The following is a 16087-nucleotide window of genomic DNA, read 5'->3' as shown; positions in this document are numbered from 1 at the left end:
GCGGGCATCAGAATCCCCTGTGAGATACCAATGCCCAAGCCCCGGGTCCCCAGGGTCCCATGTGTGTCTGTGTGTGCACTCAGTCGTGTCTGATTCTTTTACAATGGACTGTAGCCTGCCAGGGTCCTCTGTCTATGGAACTTTCCAGGCAAGAATACTGGAGTGAGTTGCCATTTCCTTCTCTAAGGGATCTACCTGACCCAGGGATGGAACCCGTGTCTCCAGCATCGGCAGGCGGATTCTTTACCACTGAGCCACCTGGAAAGCCCCAGTATGGGACGCTAATTCAGACATCTGCCTTTTGGCAAACTCCCTGAGCGATGCCCACTGTCGCCACAGGTGCACAACATCAATGCCTCTCCTCGGGTCCTTTGAGATGGAATGCAAACTCCACGTGATAAACCAGATGTCTAGTCTCATTCGTCCTCTTGGGCTCTGCTGCCCAAGAGCCTGCTATGTACCCAGACTCTCACCTTTCCCAAGTAGCCTGTCTGTTTACTTTGACACCATGAAATGGCACTTAACCATGCCTAGTCCACGGAGAAGGCAATGGCACCCCACTCCAGTATGCTTGCCTGAAGATCCCATGGACGGAGGAGCCTGGTAGGCTGCAGTCCATGAGGTTGCTAAGAGTTGGACACGACTGAGCGACTTCACTTTCACTTTTCACTTTCATGCACTGGAGAAGGAAATGGCAACCCACTCGTGTTCTTGCCTGGAGAATCCCAGGGATGGGGGAGCCTGGTGGGAGGCCGTCCATGGGGTCGCCAGAGTCGGACACGACTGAAGCGACTTAGCAGCAGCATGCCTAGTCCATGTTCCCCTAGCTCCATCCTCCAATTTAGGGTTCTTTATGCTTCCAACCTTGGCTTCCTAAGTCTGCCCTTCTCTTTTCAGAAAGTCCGTCCTAGCCACAAGACCATTTGATCTTGGCTCCGGGTGTGTGTGTGCATATACGCAGGGTGGAGGCATGTTCAGGACAGGGGAGAAGAATCAGTGGCATTTACACTCCTATCCCCGGTCTGCCTTCTCTTTATCTCCTTTCGTGTATTTTTTTTGCTTTATTGAGATATAACTGACATATAGCACTGTATAAATTTAAGGTGTACAGCATTCATAATCATTTGACTTACATATATCATGAAATTAACACCCATCATCTCATATAAATACACAATAAAAGAAAACCAATTTTTTTTCCTGTGATGAGAACTCTTAGGATTTGCCCTCGTAACAACTTTCTTATCTATCAGCCAGCCGTCTTAACTACAGGCATCACGTTGTACATTACATCCTTAGTACTTGTTTTTTATTTTTTAAACTTTTTATTTTACATTGGTGTATGGTTGATTAACAATGCTGTGATGGTTTCAGGTGTATAGCAAAGTGGTTCAGTTAATATACACGCTTTTTATTTTTTCTGCCTTTTTTTTTTTTTGCCTATCGTCTAGACTGCCTGGGGTCCTCCAAGTGTATCTCTTAGCTGCTTTGGGAGCCAAGAGCTTCATCTGCTCCCACAGCCCCTTGGGCATTGATCACTGGCTCTGCATCAGGATGAGGAGGGCTGCATGCCCCCATCCAAGCCTGGGACTCATCTACACCCGCACATATGGCAACTCAACAGAGATGGCAAAGAGGAATAGAGGGATCCCAGCCCATCTGCAGCTCAAGGACTAGCATCCAAGACCACTGATTGCAGAGGACACGGCAGTCCCCAAGCTGCAAGCTGGCACCATGCCCTCAGATCAGAGAGGGAAGAATATGTACGGTAGGAGAGCGCCCTCCCAGCCACGTGCCACACCCACAGCACCGCCTCTAAGCCCTGCACACATCTCTTCCCACTTCCCAACCCAGGTTCTAGTCAACCCCCTGGAGAATACATCCGTCCAAGGACACTGTCCAGGACCAGGAACTCAAGTGCCCCACCCCTGCCCCGGTACCCTCCTCCTCCTCCCATCAGAACTTGGAATCTCTCTTCAGAACCCCAAATGCTTTTCATCTTGTGACCCAGTTACTCTGTTCATTATTTGCCCGAAGCACATGGAGTCGGGTTTACTTTAAACCATCCCCTGGCAGTCGGTTGGGGTAGGGGGTGTCTACAAGGCTTCAGTGCCCCTTGATCCACACAGTCTTACACCCACTTCCACCCTGCCTGGAGCCGGAGTCCTGGCATTCCCTCCCGAGGGCAGGGAAAATGCCTTGCATCTCCCTGCCATCCTCTGGGGTGGAGCGGGTCACTCTGTAACTGCTTGTTGAAACACGAGCAAGCCCGATAGGCAAACTGGGATTATAAAACACAGCTGATTGTACACTTTGCAAACGGACTTGCCAACAGTGTCTTTAAAGAGCACCCACCCACACCCCCACTGCACTCAAGGTCTCACTCTGCTCACAGGAAGTTCTGCCTTGCTTTCCCCCAGCACGTGTCTGGAGAGGGCACTGCCCTTTCTGAGTGCCTGCTGTGTATTTCCCCGAGAGCCCACTACCTGGAACCCATCGGCGTGTGCCCCAGGCCAGCCCATTTGCCCTGGCAACCAGCATGTGGTCTTGGCTGCAGGCCCTGCCCCACTTGGTGCTAGAGACCATTGGAGGGTCTGCAGATAGCAGTGACTGGAGATGGGAGTGTTCTGAGAAAGATGGACTGGAGGCGCTCTTCTGGAAGACAGTGGCCCTGGGCACCACTACCCGGGCCAGGGTGGGTGGGGACTGGTGGAGATTTTACCCTCTGGGTCCAGGGAGCTCCTGGATTTACCTGTGACTCCAGAAACCAGCCGGAGCAGCCCAGGTCTGCCAAGTCACTCAGCTGGCTTAAGGAACTCCATGCTCCTTCACAGTGGCACTGCCCAAAGAACAAGCCCAATGCTGGTTTCCAGCCAGATTCCTGGAGCCATGCAGGCCTGCAGGAGATGGCGAAGGACTCATCCATTAGATGAGATAGGGCCAGGCCAGCAGCACTTTGGAGCAGGGCTCTGAGACCCAAAAGGCTTCTGGCTCATTCCCACTTTCCTGGAAAGGTCAGGGAGCAGGGCCTCCCAGGAGGAGCCCCGGTCACCCCTTCCCACCCCTTCCACCTCAATTGCACAACCTCATAACAAACTGTGCTAACCCCAGTTCCAATCCCACAGGCTGCAAGAGCTAAGGAGATGCCATCCCCCACCCTTCCCCCAGTAATCTCTACACAGGCAGACAGAAACATGACTGTTGCTTAAGCCAACTGCCTCTTGCTGACCCCAAGCCATTTATTAAGCCTGCATCCAGCCAACAATGAAAGGAGCTGGGACGCTGCATTGAAGACCAGTCTTTAGGTAACCCCAGTGTGCAACAGGCCATCACCCTTCCCGGACCCCTGACCCACTTCCCTGGTGGCAGTCACCTGTAGAGCTTGACAACTACAAAAGCCAAGGTCTGAGCCAGATTTTGTGTCTGCAAAGAGCTCCAGACCCCAGGCAATTCTGCTGTCAGTCAGAGTAGGAAATCATCATCAAGGAAGTCATGAACTTGTACCATGTAAAGTGGAGGTGGAAAGACAAGATTTCCTCCACAGCCACCCAGGTCTGACACCCTGGGCTGTCTCTGCGACATGTCCCCAGTTGAGTGAGCACAGAAGGGCTGCCCGAGCAACAAGACTGGGCAGCATTCCCCCCAAATTCGCGTCCACCCAGAAGCTGTGAATGTGACCTTATTTGGAAATAAGAGTCTTCGCAGATGTGATCAAACGAAGATGAGGTCAGTGGACTAGGGTGGGCCCTGAATCCAGTGACTGGTATCCTAGTAAGAGGAGAGAACACACACACACAGAGAAGGCGGCCACCTGAAGACAGAGCAGAGATGGGAGTGATGTGTCTACAAACCAAGGGACATCAAAGACTGCTTGGAGCTACCAGGAGAGGGGCCTGGCACAGATTTTCTCTCCGGGCTTTCAGAAGGAACCTGCAGGGCCAACAGCTTCATTTTGGACGTGACGCCCCTAAGCTGTGAGAGATCAGTTTATGCTGTCTTAAGCCCCCCGTTTATGGTCACTTGTTACAGTAACCATGGGGACCAAAAACACTGGGCTCTGCAGCAGGACCCTGGCATCAGAACGCCCTGTGGAACCTCTGGGCTGGGCTGAGGTGAAAAGTTTTGGCTCTATGATGACTCTGATGCAATGATTGAGACACAAATGCCCGGAGATGCAGGTGGAAGAGAGGGCAACCTACAAAGCAAGAATGAGCCTTGAGGCATATGGACACTCCTGGACCCTGAAGGACCTGTGCTGCCCTTGATCCAAATCTAAAGCAGAAAACAGCCCCAGCGCTGCCTCAGCTGATGCTGGGCAAGGAGGGGAGTGGCTGGCTGGACATCCTCTCTGTGCAGCTGAGGAGTGTGAGGTGGTCCCAAGCCCAACCCCTTCCTGCTCCTAGAATCTTCTAATTCATGGATTCCTTCCAGGCCTGGGCCTGATCCTGTCCCAGAAACACAGCTTCTCTTTCTGCAAGGGGCCTGGACAGGTCTGGACTCCCAGGGGACACCCCTTGGAGGGCCAATCCTGGCTCCCACACTGGCACAAGCCTCTCCTCCCCATGCCAATCTTCCTGAGCAGTGAAGCCAAATTGGTGAGCTTCCCGCAGTTGGGGTGCTGTAGGGAACCACTCTGGGAGCACATGCCGGGCCCCAAGTGCAGGCTGGCCTGAGCTATGTGACTCGCACAGGTAGGATCACCTTAAGACTTCCTGGAGCAGGTGGTGGTGGCAGCTCCAAGGGCCACTTGGGGTGTGGCCAGGAGTCGTGGGGAGATCAGAGCACTATGGCTGACAAGGGGAGAAACCCAGAGACCCCGACTTTGAGCCTGCACAGGTGAGGGCAGCCCAGCCTCCCCACCCCTGGCAACAGGCTGCGGGGCTGGCTGAGACTTAGAAGCAGAAAATAAACCTGTGTGGAAGTGAGAGGGAGCCACAGAGACCCACCTGCTGTACATCTGTCGTCTTGGTGAAACCTGTCCCAGGAAAACCAGGGCAGTGGAGGCCCGCAAGTGACAGAACTAGATGGAAACCTCCAAGGTCAGCTGGTTTTCCCCATTCTGCGGTGCTCTCTCTCCCCACTCTGCCTCCTGCCCCTATGTGGCTCAGAATAACTGGGCTCTCTTTCCCTTGCCAGCTCTCGTATTTGGGGGACAAGGAATCTGGAGGGGAAAGGATATGTGCTGAGGACTCTGGGCAGCCAGACAACCCTACCTGCCATCTCCAGTCACCAAAGCTTGTGTGGATGTCCAGAAAAAGCCGTCCCCACTCAAGGACCATCCTGCCTGTCCCTGCAGAGGTGTGCCTCCTGGGCAGAGCAGGGAAGGAGCCGGCCCTGGGGCTGGGCCCATCTTTCCGGCTGCCCCACTGAGCCCGTGGGGAACCTGCCCAAGGGAGGGACGCTTCCATCCAGCCCCAGCCGGATCTGGTGAACCCCACATGGGGTTGCTGGCAGAGGCCCAGGCGGAGTAGCTCTTCCCCACCCAGCTCCAAGCCCAAAGGAGCCCAAGTCCCATCTCACCTGTGAAAGTTTCTTCCTGGGGTCCCCCGTCCTTCAACCCACCGAGGTCAAGAGGGCCCCTACCCCCGCGCTGTGGCCCCCACTCTCCCCGCCCCCCCTCGCTGGCATCCCGGGGCCCTCCGCCTGCCAAAACCCAATCCGTTCCCTGGCTCCCTTTCTGGGGCTGGAAATGCAGCGGAATTTCGGTGGAATTTTGAGGTTGAGAAGCATCTCGGCAGAGAGGAAAAGAAAGGGAGAGAGGGAATGGGGAAAAAGAAAGTACGATTTTGGTGTCAACTTGCAGGATTCTAGAAAGCACCAAGGCCCCCGGGAGGCGGGCGCTGGGTCCCTCTGCAGGATGCGGGCGGGCGGGGCGCTGGCGAAATCTCGAGGTCCCGCGCGCCCCGCGGGGGCGGTGGGCGCCCGGCCGGGGCGGGGTCGCCGTCCTTACCTATGTCTGCATTGCAAAACGCCTGTTGCGGGTGCACCGGGGAGCAGCTGCAGGCGTCGGCCCGGGGGAGCAGCGTCCCCAGCAGCAGGAGGCAGAACGCGAGCGGCAGGCTGCGGGCCGCGGCGCCCATGGCGGGCGGAGGGGCGGGGGTCGCGGACTCGGGCTAGCCGCCGCCGCCTGGGCTCGGGGCGCTCCCCTCTCGCGCCGGGGCCGCGCTGGTCTGGACGGCACTCCGCGGGCGGGCTCTCCTCTCCGGCCCTCACTCGCCACACAAACTTTCTTGGCTCTAGGTCGCGGGGTGCAGCGAGGAGGGCGCGGGGCGCGGCTGGCGTCGCGGAAGCGAGAGCTGGCTGGGGGGCGGCGAGCGAGCGAGTGCGCGCGCCGCGGACCTGGTCCCGAGTGCTCCACTGCCTTCTATGGATGTGTGCGCTGCGGGTGCGGGCCGAGCCGGCCTTTTATTGCGCTCAGAGGCGGTTTGGCTCCGCCCCCCGGTGGCGGGCGGCCAATGCCGGCTCCGGGAGCTCTCGGCCGCCTCCCTCCCAGCGCGCCTCCCGCGCCTCCCGGCCCTCCCCCAAGTCCGGCTTTTGTTGTGCCCAGCCTGGCACGGCCCGGGCTCCCAGCTGCGCACCTGGCTTCCCACCGCTCGGGGCCGCACCCCTGCAGCCTCCCAGATCGCCAGAGGTTGGGGGAGGGAGGACACTGCAGGCAGACAGCGCCCAGTGGACCCTGACTCAGCACTCGGGACTCGCAGTCCACCTCTCCAGGGCACCAGGCGACCCACCCATCACCCCTTCCCCTCCAGCTTGGCGCGGGAGGTGTACACTGCCTGATTCCCTTCCACCCCTGGGATCCCTGCGATTCTGGCCAGGGATTGAGGAAAAGGATGTGCCACTTTGGAGCACGGATCGGATCGTTCTCTGCCGCCCCTCTCCCTTCCCCCTGTGGCTGGGTGGACTCCTGAAACTTACTGAGAACACCTTTTTCAATTAGAGGCCTTAGAATTTTAAGTGCGCTTGGCCAGTAGAGTCAGGGGGCGCGGGGGTGGGGGGGAGTTTTGCGGGGCGGGGGGATGTGGGTACTATGAACAACACAGGATTTCATATAAACTGGCCGTCATTTTGACCAGCCGGCAAGAGTGAGGAGCTGGCCCAGAAGAAAAGAAGGTTGGATGAAGGTGTTTTCTGGGCTCTCCTCCCTTAGCCCACAAATGTGGAAGCTGAAATACTTTATCCAAAACAGTTCTGTGTTCCAGGAAAGGCAGAGGGTCTTAGAGGTGTGGATGGCATGGAAAATGTGACCCCCGGGGATCTCTGTCTGTCTCGAGCCTCCTCTGTGGTGGGCACTGTTACACGTAGGGCCTCATTCTTGTCATCTAGCCCAGGAGTTGTAAACTGAGAAAATGACACAAACAATCATTGTCCACTCCACTATGTGATGCTGACTTAAGATATGAAACGGGAAAATACTGAAAGAAATTTTAAAAATGGCTGCCTTCTGTTTATGCATGCTTTTGAGCCAGTAGATGGGCACCCCCAGAGTAAATTGATTGGAGATTTGTTCCCTGCGGACTGAAAACCAAGAGGAGAACAGCAGGATAATTAAGAGAGGAGGCTGGGCTCTGCTGTGTCATTCTCATTCTGGAGGTCAGGAGATCTCCCAACCACATAGGCACAGAAAGGTTTGTTGGAGGTCAAAGCGGAGTGATGCTAACCTAATGCCAGGCTACCCATAGGTTTTCCTGGTAGAATCCATCTTGGCTAAGAGATGCATGCGCCCATATAGAAGGATTCTGAGACACACCAAATGTAGACTGTGAAGCAGACAAATCAAAATGATCGGCCAAAGGAAACCAGAAAGAAACGCCCCATTTAAGTGATTTAAATTGCCACAAGGTGCAACTCAGGGACTTTCCCTCTGAGTCTGCCCGTGTCTCTATCCGCACATACTGTACTCTTTTTCCTTATGATAAATCCTTTGAGTCACTACTTTCTGACTTTGTGGGGATTCTCTTCTGCAAAGCTGAAGCGCCAGAGCCTTGTCAATGACCACTGGTCTAGTGGCTAGAACTTGGTACTTTCACTGCTGCGACTTGGCGCCAATCTCTGGCTGGGAACCCAAGCCCCGCTTCAAGCCATTGCAGCCGTGGCCACCCCGGATCACTTGGAAACAGACAACTTAGAGAAAAGTTAAACTGGTAGAGCAGTTATTAATACCTTAGAATCCGGACAATTCCAAAGTCAGTGCTTCACCTTCTGTTTCTGTAAAATAAAGTATCATTTGTGAAATGATGTTTGATGCTAACTTAGTGAGTACAGTTAATGCAGAAAATTATGACAAGTTGGCGGTCTGTGGCCTCTTCTTTCTTTGTTATTGCAGGTAGAACAAAGTGCTGTTGAACTTTACAGAAGCTAAAATCCATTTGTCAGTTTATGAAAGAAATAGATAACCTAGGGGCTTTCAGCCTTTTAGGCAAGGTAGACACATAGATGATCAAGTACACAGAGGATGAGAAGTACATTACAGGTAGGTTGATGGTGGTACAGGAGGGGATTAGGGTCCACGCTGGGCACAAGGCAGGAAAGGAGGTGCCTGGGCTGGCCTTCCTTCCATCAGGAGTGCTTTCTTAAACATCGACAGCAGACACTGTTCAAAGAGTGGGACAGTCAGGCCTCCACGGACAGACAACGATCCCTGGACCAGTGAGACTCCTGAGCTGGTGGAGGAGGAAAGAAATGAAGGGAGAGGAGCCACGGAGGAGACTTTTGAGGGTCTGGGAGGGGATCTCATCTTCTTCTGAGGTCAGAGCTTCTACAGCAGAGGAGCAAAGCAATCCCCTCTGAAAGGATGCTTTCTGTGGTGGGATGGGCAGGAGTGGGGGCAAAGGGTCCACCTTGTGGCTCAGAGATGCAGCAGCCCAGCTGCCTCAGTGGCCCTGTCAAGGCTCTGCCTCCCCATCTACAACATGGGGATAAAAGCCCCTTCCTAATATGTGAACCATGAGCTTCCAGATCTTCAAGCTGGTTTTAGAAAAGGTAGAGGAACCAGAGATCAAATTGCCAACATCTGCTGGATCATCGAAAAAGCAAGAGAGTTCCAGAAAACCATCTATTTCTGTTTTATTGACTAGACGGACCTTTGTTAACAAAGTAATATCTCTGCTTTTTAATGTGCTGTCTAGGTTGATCATAACTTTCCTTCCAAGGGGCAAGCATCTTTTAATTTCATGGCTGCAATCACCATCTGCAGTGATTTTGGAGCCCAGAAAAATAAAGTCAGACACGGTTTCCACTGTTTCCCCATCTATTTGCCATGAAGTGATGGGACCGGATGCCATGATCTTCGTTTTCTGAATATTGAGCTTTAAGCCAACTTTTTCACTCTCCTCTTTCACTTTCATCAAGAGGCTCTTTAGTTCTTCTTCACTTTCTGCCATAAGGGTGGTGTCATCTGCATATCTGAGGTTATTGATATTTCTCCTGGCAATCTTGATTCCAGCTTGTGTTCCTCCAGCCCAGCGTTTCCCATGATGTACTCTGCATATAAGTTAAATAAGCAGGGTGACAATATACAGCCTTGACGTACTCCTTTTCCTATTTGGAACCATTCTGTTGTTCCATGTCCAGTTCTAACTTGCTTCCTGACCTGTACACAGGTTTCTCAAGAGGCAGGTCAGGTGGTCTGGTATTTCCATCTCTTTCAGAATTTTCCACAGTTTATTGTGATCCACACAGTCAAAGGCTTTGGGATAGTCAATAAATCATTTAATGTTCAGTGCCTCCTGTCAGCTACCACTTGCACCAGATTTTAGAGCCTTCTGGGCATGGTCAGGCATGCCCAGAAATCCACTTGTTGCTCAGTCGTGTCCGACTCTTTGCAACCCCATGGACTGCAACACCCTGTCCTTCACCAACCCCTGGAGCTTACTGAAACTCATGTCCATTAAGTTGGTGATGCCGTCAAACTGTCTCATCCTCTGTCGTCCCCTTCTCTTCCTGCCCTCAATCTTTCCCAGCATCAGGGTCTTTTCAAATGAGTTAGCTCTCCGCATCAGGTGGCCAACGTATTGGCATTTCAGCTTCATCATCAGTCCCTCCAATGAACACCCAGGACTGATCTCCTTTAGGATGGACTGGTTGGATCTCCTTGCAGTCCAAGGGACTCCCAAGAGTCTTTTCCAACACCACAGTTCAAAAGCATCAATTTTTTGGCACTCAGAATGGCCCCTGAAAGCTCTCCACACCCTGACCTGCCCAGCCTTTTCATGGTGTCCATGTGGCCTTGGCTGCTGGGCACCCTGCCTCACCGCCCTGACCTCTCCATTCTTCCTCGTTATCCTCTGCCTGTGCTCCCAGCTAGAATCTTCCCATCTTCAGACCATGGGAACTGAGCCCTTTGATGAGAAATCTACCAGAGATACTCATAAGAAGTAGATTACTTAACAGTGGCCCTTTCATACACTCTCTTTTCTGCTGACAAGAGGGCTCAGCTGCTGGGGGTGAGTTCAGGTAGCCGCTGGGGCAGTGCAGGTAGAGGGCTCAACTCTGACCACTGCCACAAGGAGGCAGGTCAGGGTCAGGACACATCCCAGCCTCAGGAAGAAGGAGGACCCTGGGGCTGACAGCTCCCTTTGTGGGCTTCTCTCCTAACCAGCCTCTGCAACCCTGATCCTAGGGGGCAGGCTAACAGGGGAGCCTTAACAGGAGACCCCGATCACACCGGAGACCCCAGTCTGGCCCCCATATGCATGCTGACCACAGCCTGCCGGACCTTGGCCTGAGTCTGTGGCTCCTGGCAGGACTCAGGACAGACAGGAGGGGGCAGCACCTACCAGACTAGTTGGGGATGGAGGGGCTTCTAGGACCCTCAGATCACACTCCTATGGTCCCTATTTCCCACCAGGAACGCCCACTTTGCCCCTGCCTCCTTCCTAAAGAGACTGTCTCAAGGCAGAACCCAGCGGAACTATTGGGTGGTCCCATCCACATGGGAACACGCTCAGCAAGCATGTCCTGGGCTGGGCTTGGCAGAGTGAGCGTCGTCCAGGGCCAGGAGGAAGTGCCAGCACCGCCTCCTTCTGGCTCCTGGCAGGTAAGCAGAGTCAGAATGACCTCACGGCCCTAGGCAGGAGGCGCTGCTGAACCAGGTTCTGTCCCCCCAGCACGGAGACGGGCATCAGCGGGGCCTCTTCTGGTAGAGCCACTCTCCCAGTTTGGAGACGATCCATTTCCTTCTGAGCTTGAAGTGCTCTCTCCCTAGAGACAGATGAAGCCCCCACACTCCTTCCAGCAGGTTCTGAAGAGCCAGACGCACTCCGGTATACAGAGTTAACATTGGCCCCATGGGCTGTGGGCGTCACTTGGGAAGGTATGGGGTCAGCAGGGTTGGGTGGCTTGCAAGGGTGGGAGATGTGTCCATGTGCCCAGCTGTTTGTGATATGCGGCCCCTGGAGACGGATGGGCAGCTGGCATTGGGGTCATGCCACCACCCCAGTCAAATCCAGGCATCAGATTCATGGCCACAGTAGGTGGGTGGTACCACCCAGCTCAGACTTCAGCCCCTGACATTCCGTTCCGTGGTGGGGCTGTTTATCATAGGACATCCCAAAGGTGACAAGAAGGTGACTAAGGATGACTGGGCTGTGTGCGGCGTGAAGACAGGCTGCACGTCACCGCACAGTCTGCGTAAGCAGCTCTGTGATCAGGCAGGAACACTCTCAAGGCCATTTTGATTTTGATTTCATTAATTTCATTATTAATCCTCTTCAGCCCAGGCCAGCTTCTCAGCCTTGGCAATGTTGACCTTGGGGCCAGACCTTTCTCTGGGGGAGTTGTCCCTGTGCCAGGTGGAGTATTGAGCAGTATCCCTGGTCTTCCCCTTGAGATGTGATAGCATCTCCCACCCCCAACCAAACTGTCCTCAGACATTGCCCAACATCCTAGGGGCAGCAGAACCCCTCGTGTGTTTAGTCACCAAGTAAAGTGAAAGTCACTCAGTTGTGTCCGACTCTTCATGACCCCTATGGACTGTACAGTCCATGGAATTCTCCAGGCCAGAATACTGGAGTAGGTAGCCTTTCCTTTCTCCAGGGGATCTTGGTTACTAAGTCATGTCCAATTCTTTGTGACCCCATGAACTGCAGCACTCCAGGATTCCCTGTCCAACTAGGGAAACTGATTGAAAACCATAGGTCTTGAGACCAACTGCAAAGATATAAACGACAAGGTTCCATTTCTGTAGAGCAGATAGTAATACAGAGGGGGCAGGGGGTCCCTGTACCCACGTATCACCCAGAGAACAGGCTAGGAGATGGCACTCTGCCCACACCTGTTCTCCAGGGAGAGAGGGAAGGCAAGAAATAGTAAGAAGATTGTTGTTTAAAAAGTGCCCACGGGAATTTCCTGGCGCTACAGTTAATCCACACTCTCACTGCTGAGGGCCCAGGGTCAATTCCTAGTTGGGGAGCTAAGATCCCACAAGCCACACAGCCGGAAAAAAAAAAAAGTAAAAGGGTCCAGGAGCAAATGTGTGATAGTTCATTTATGGAAAAGTATGCATATGCCTGGAGAATCCCAGGGAGTGGGGAGCCTTGTGGGCTGCCATCTATGGGGTCGCACAGAGTCGGACATGACTGAAGCGACTTAGCAGCAGCAGCAGCATGCATATGCAGGGATGCAGACAGATGTATAAATAGGTGTTCACCGAAAAGTGTGATGCATGTCTCTGAGTGGTAGGAACTTAGGTGACAGGATAGAGGTCAGATCCTGCTCGTCGTGTAGGGAGAGCAATTTTTAGATTATGTTGTTGTTCTTGAGTCACTAAGTCATCTCCGACTCTTTTGCAACCCAGGGACTGTAGCCTGCCAGGCTCCCCTGTCCGTGGGATCTCCAAGGCAAGAATACTGGGGTGGGTTGCCATTCCCTTCTCCAGGGGATCTTCCTGACTCAAGGATTGAACCCACGTCTCCTGCATTGGCAGGTGGGTTCTTTACCACTGAGCCACCAGAGAAGCCCTTTCAGATGATGGTCTGACCCTAAAATGGACAACCCCTGGGGGCAGAAATATGGACAGTTTTCTACACTTCCTGTACATCACTACCGAAACCTGCCCTCCAGGCATTGGCCTCCCAGGGCCCCTGCTCCATCATCTGCACTGCTCTTGACTCATGCTTCCCATTGGGGTTTTTTTGGCTGCACCCTTGGCTAACACTTGGCTAATACTTTATGCCATCCTATAAGGCATCTTTAAGAAGGTGGCATCTGGCCTCTTTCCTTTACTCCTTGCGTCTGCACCTGTCAACACCCCCTCCCTCCCCTCTCAGGCAGGCCCTCCTCTGGGCAAAGGCAGCCTTGACCCGGGCATGCCCTTCCACGCACCTTAGCCCCTGCTCGCCACTGTGCACAGTCTTCACAGACAGTCCCCACACCAACCGTGCTGCTCTGATCGTCTAGAGTGATTCAGAAGAAAAGAGGTGGTGAACAGGAAGCCGGTGAAGTAAGTCATTGGCTTGAAGACACTGCCACATCTGAAGTATGCAGACAGACAGACTAGATGGACAGCCCATAAATACTTCTTCCAGGAAGGCGGTTCTGGCACAGCTGTGGTTCCACCCCTGGACCAGGAAGCCTTTTCAGCCTCTTCTCCATGTTTGGCCATGTTTTGCCTCTGTGACACAGAGGGGTCTCCAGTCCTCTAAGCAAGGACACGTCTCTCCTTCTTGGAGTGAGGGAGGGCCAGGGAGCCACTGTTTAGCAGAAAGTTCAAAAGAAACTGAAAGTGAAGTCGCTCAGTCCTATCTGACTCTTTGCAACCCCATGGACTGTAGCCTGCCAGGATCCTACGTCCATGGGATTTTCCAGACAAGAGTACTGGAGTGGGCTGCCATTTCCTTCTCCAGGGGATCTTTCTGACCCAGGGATTGAATCAGGGTCTACCTGCATTATAGGCAGACGCTTTACCATCTGAGCCACCAGGGTAAAGCCAAAATCCTTTTAGATTCAAAGGATTTGTTAAAAAAAGAAACCATTCACTACACACAAATAAACAATTTTCAAATTTTTATAGAAGATTATTTGACTTGATTTCAATATACAGTCATTAAAGGAAAAGAAATAGAAATAATAGAGACGAGTAATAGCATATGCATCACCAAGCTGAGCCAGCCTATATCCAGACTTGAACAGCGATGGGAGGTCCCTTGTTAATAGCAGTTTGGAGTCCCATTTGGGAAAGGGTCCCCCAGCGCTATGTCCACCCCACAGGTGGGATTTCAGATTGCAGTTCTGAGGGCTCCTATTTATCATCCCAGGCCACAAACTGATATCATCATCAGTTTGCCTGCAAAAAGCCGCTCTGGGCTTCCCTGGTGGTCCAGTGGTTAAGAATCCACCTGCCAATACAGGGGACATGGGTTCCATCCCTGGTCTGGGAATGCCACAGGGCGACTAAGCCCATGGGCCACAACCACTGAGCCTGTGCTCCCCAACAAGAGAAGCCACCACAATGATAAGCCCACACAGTGCAACTGGAGAGTAGCCCTCACTCGCCACAACTAGAGAAAGTCTACACAGCAACGAAGACCCAGCACATCCACATTGGGGGAAAAAATGCAGCTCTGCTTTAACTTTTACCATGCTGTCTGTTTCACTTTGTGAGTCACAACACTTCTTAGACCTGGGGACCTGGCCAGGGTGACTTAAGATATTCCAAGATTCACTTCCTTTCTTATCTAAAGTATTGCCTGGCCTGTTGTGCTTGCAGACAGGTATGGAATCCAGGCAGAGTCCAGGCAGCTCAGAAACAAATCTGAGGCCTGCTCCCCTGCTTCTGAAGCCTTGAACAAGACCTGGTCCATTTTAATTTCCCTAACAGCTGTTCCTCCTGCGTAGTCTGTGCCCCAGGAGTCCATACCCTGGAGCTCTGCCCTTCTCCTCTGGCTCCCCACTTGTCTGCCTCCCAGGTATCCCCAAAATGGGCTCCCCTCGGAGCCCCCTTTAGGTTTCCTTTCCACAGAAAGCAAAGGACTACGAGAGCTAAGCAGTGGCTCTCTCTCTCCAGGGCGCTGCTCTGCATTTTCTGGTGCCCGGGCCATTTCCTTCTGGCCCTGGGCATGCGGTCATGTGCTTCCTCTCATGGGCGGGTTAGGGAGCAGGGCCAGCGAGCAGAGATGGGATCCGTGCTCCTCCATCGCCGCCTTTCTCCCGGAAGCAGCCTCAGCTGGCGTTCTGGGGACCAGGGGCTGGCCAGGAGCGGGGGGGTTGGGACAGCTGGGGGACTGGCTGCCCAGCTCAGCAGGGGAGGGTTGCGGTTGAGTTTTCCTGGTTTCAGGTTCCCCTCCCTGGAAGCCAGAGGCAGGAGGCTCAGGTTTCCCGCCCGCCATCCTGCTCTTCCTTTGGTGTTGGGAGTGATGGCCCATGGCCATGATGTCATCGACTAATCCAAACAGAAGGGGGGCTGGTTTGGCGGCGCTGGCTGGCGTCCCATGCTGAGTGCAGCAGTAAATTTCATTTCAAGGCTATGATTAGGACTGTGCCCAAGAATTTCCTCTCTCTCCTTCCTCTCCCCAATCCTATTTTTCTTTCTGTGTTCCTGCCTTGCCTTCTCGCCCCCTCAAGTCTCTCTTCTCTGAGGGTGCCTCAGGTTCTCAGCGGGGCCAGCCGGTGGTCGGCATCACCAAGCTCCTTGCATCCCCAGTCCGGTTTCTGATCACCTTCAGATTCTAACCCGCCTCCTTCCCTCTGTGATCAGCTTCGGAGCACACGGATGAGGTCCCAGCTCCCAGAGGTTGTCCATGGCGTCCAGGGTGAGGGCGAGGGGACAGAATGCCTACAGCCCCTCCTTCAACCTTGAGCTGAATTATCTGACAAGATAGAGATCAGGGTCTTTGTGGCTCTGGTCACCAACAAACAGATCAGAAGACAGCAAGTGGAGCCGGCAAAAAGGCCCTGGAAAGTGACTCATTGGATCCCACCGCCATTTCCAGCTGGTGTGTGGAGCTGTGAGTCTGGCTGGTTGACTCTCTGGTTTTTGGCACTCACACCCTCTTCTCAGCTACGAGACGGCAGCCCAGGCCCACAGGCGAGAGGTGGCCGGGACCCCGTCTCCCGGGGCCTGCCAACCCCGGGTACAAGTGCGACCACC

General features: G+C 53.8%; 1 protein-coding gene across 1 annotated transcript in view; it reads right to left on the bottom strand.

Annotated features, from left to right (window-relative positions):
- Positions 1-6390, bottom strand: part of TIMP2 (TIMP metallopeptidase inhibitor 2) — a 51738-nt gene extending 45348 nt beyond the window's left edge. The window contains exon 1 of the mRNA XM_070773969.1: positions 5951-6390. Within this exon, the coding sequence (XP_070630070.1) occupies positions 5951-6080 (130 nt within the window). The 5' untranslated portion in view covers positions 6081-6390. The remainder of the gene's footprint in view (positions 1-5950) is intronic.
- Between the last annotated feature and the right edge of the window lie 9697 nt (positions 6391-16087).

Source organism: Bos indicus, chromosome 19 (assembly GCF_029378745.1).
Source record: "Bos indicus isolate NIAB-ARS_2022 breed Sahiwal x Tharparkar chromosome 19, NIAB-ARS_B.indTharparkar_mat_pri_1.0, whole genome shotgun sequence".
Classification (NCBI taxonomy): domain Eukaryota; kingdom Metazoa; phylum Chordata; class Mammalia; order Artiodactyla; family Bovidae; genus Bos; species Bos indicus.
Note: the sequence above shows the minus strand (reverse complement) of the source record. Positions and strands in the feature narration are given on the sequence as shown.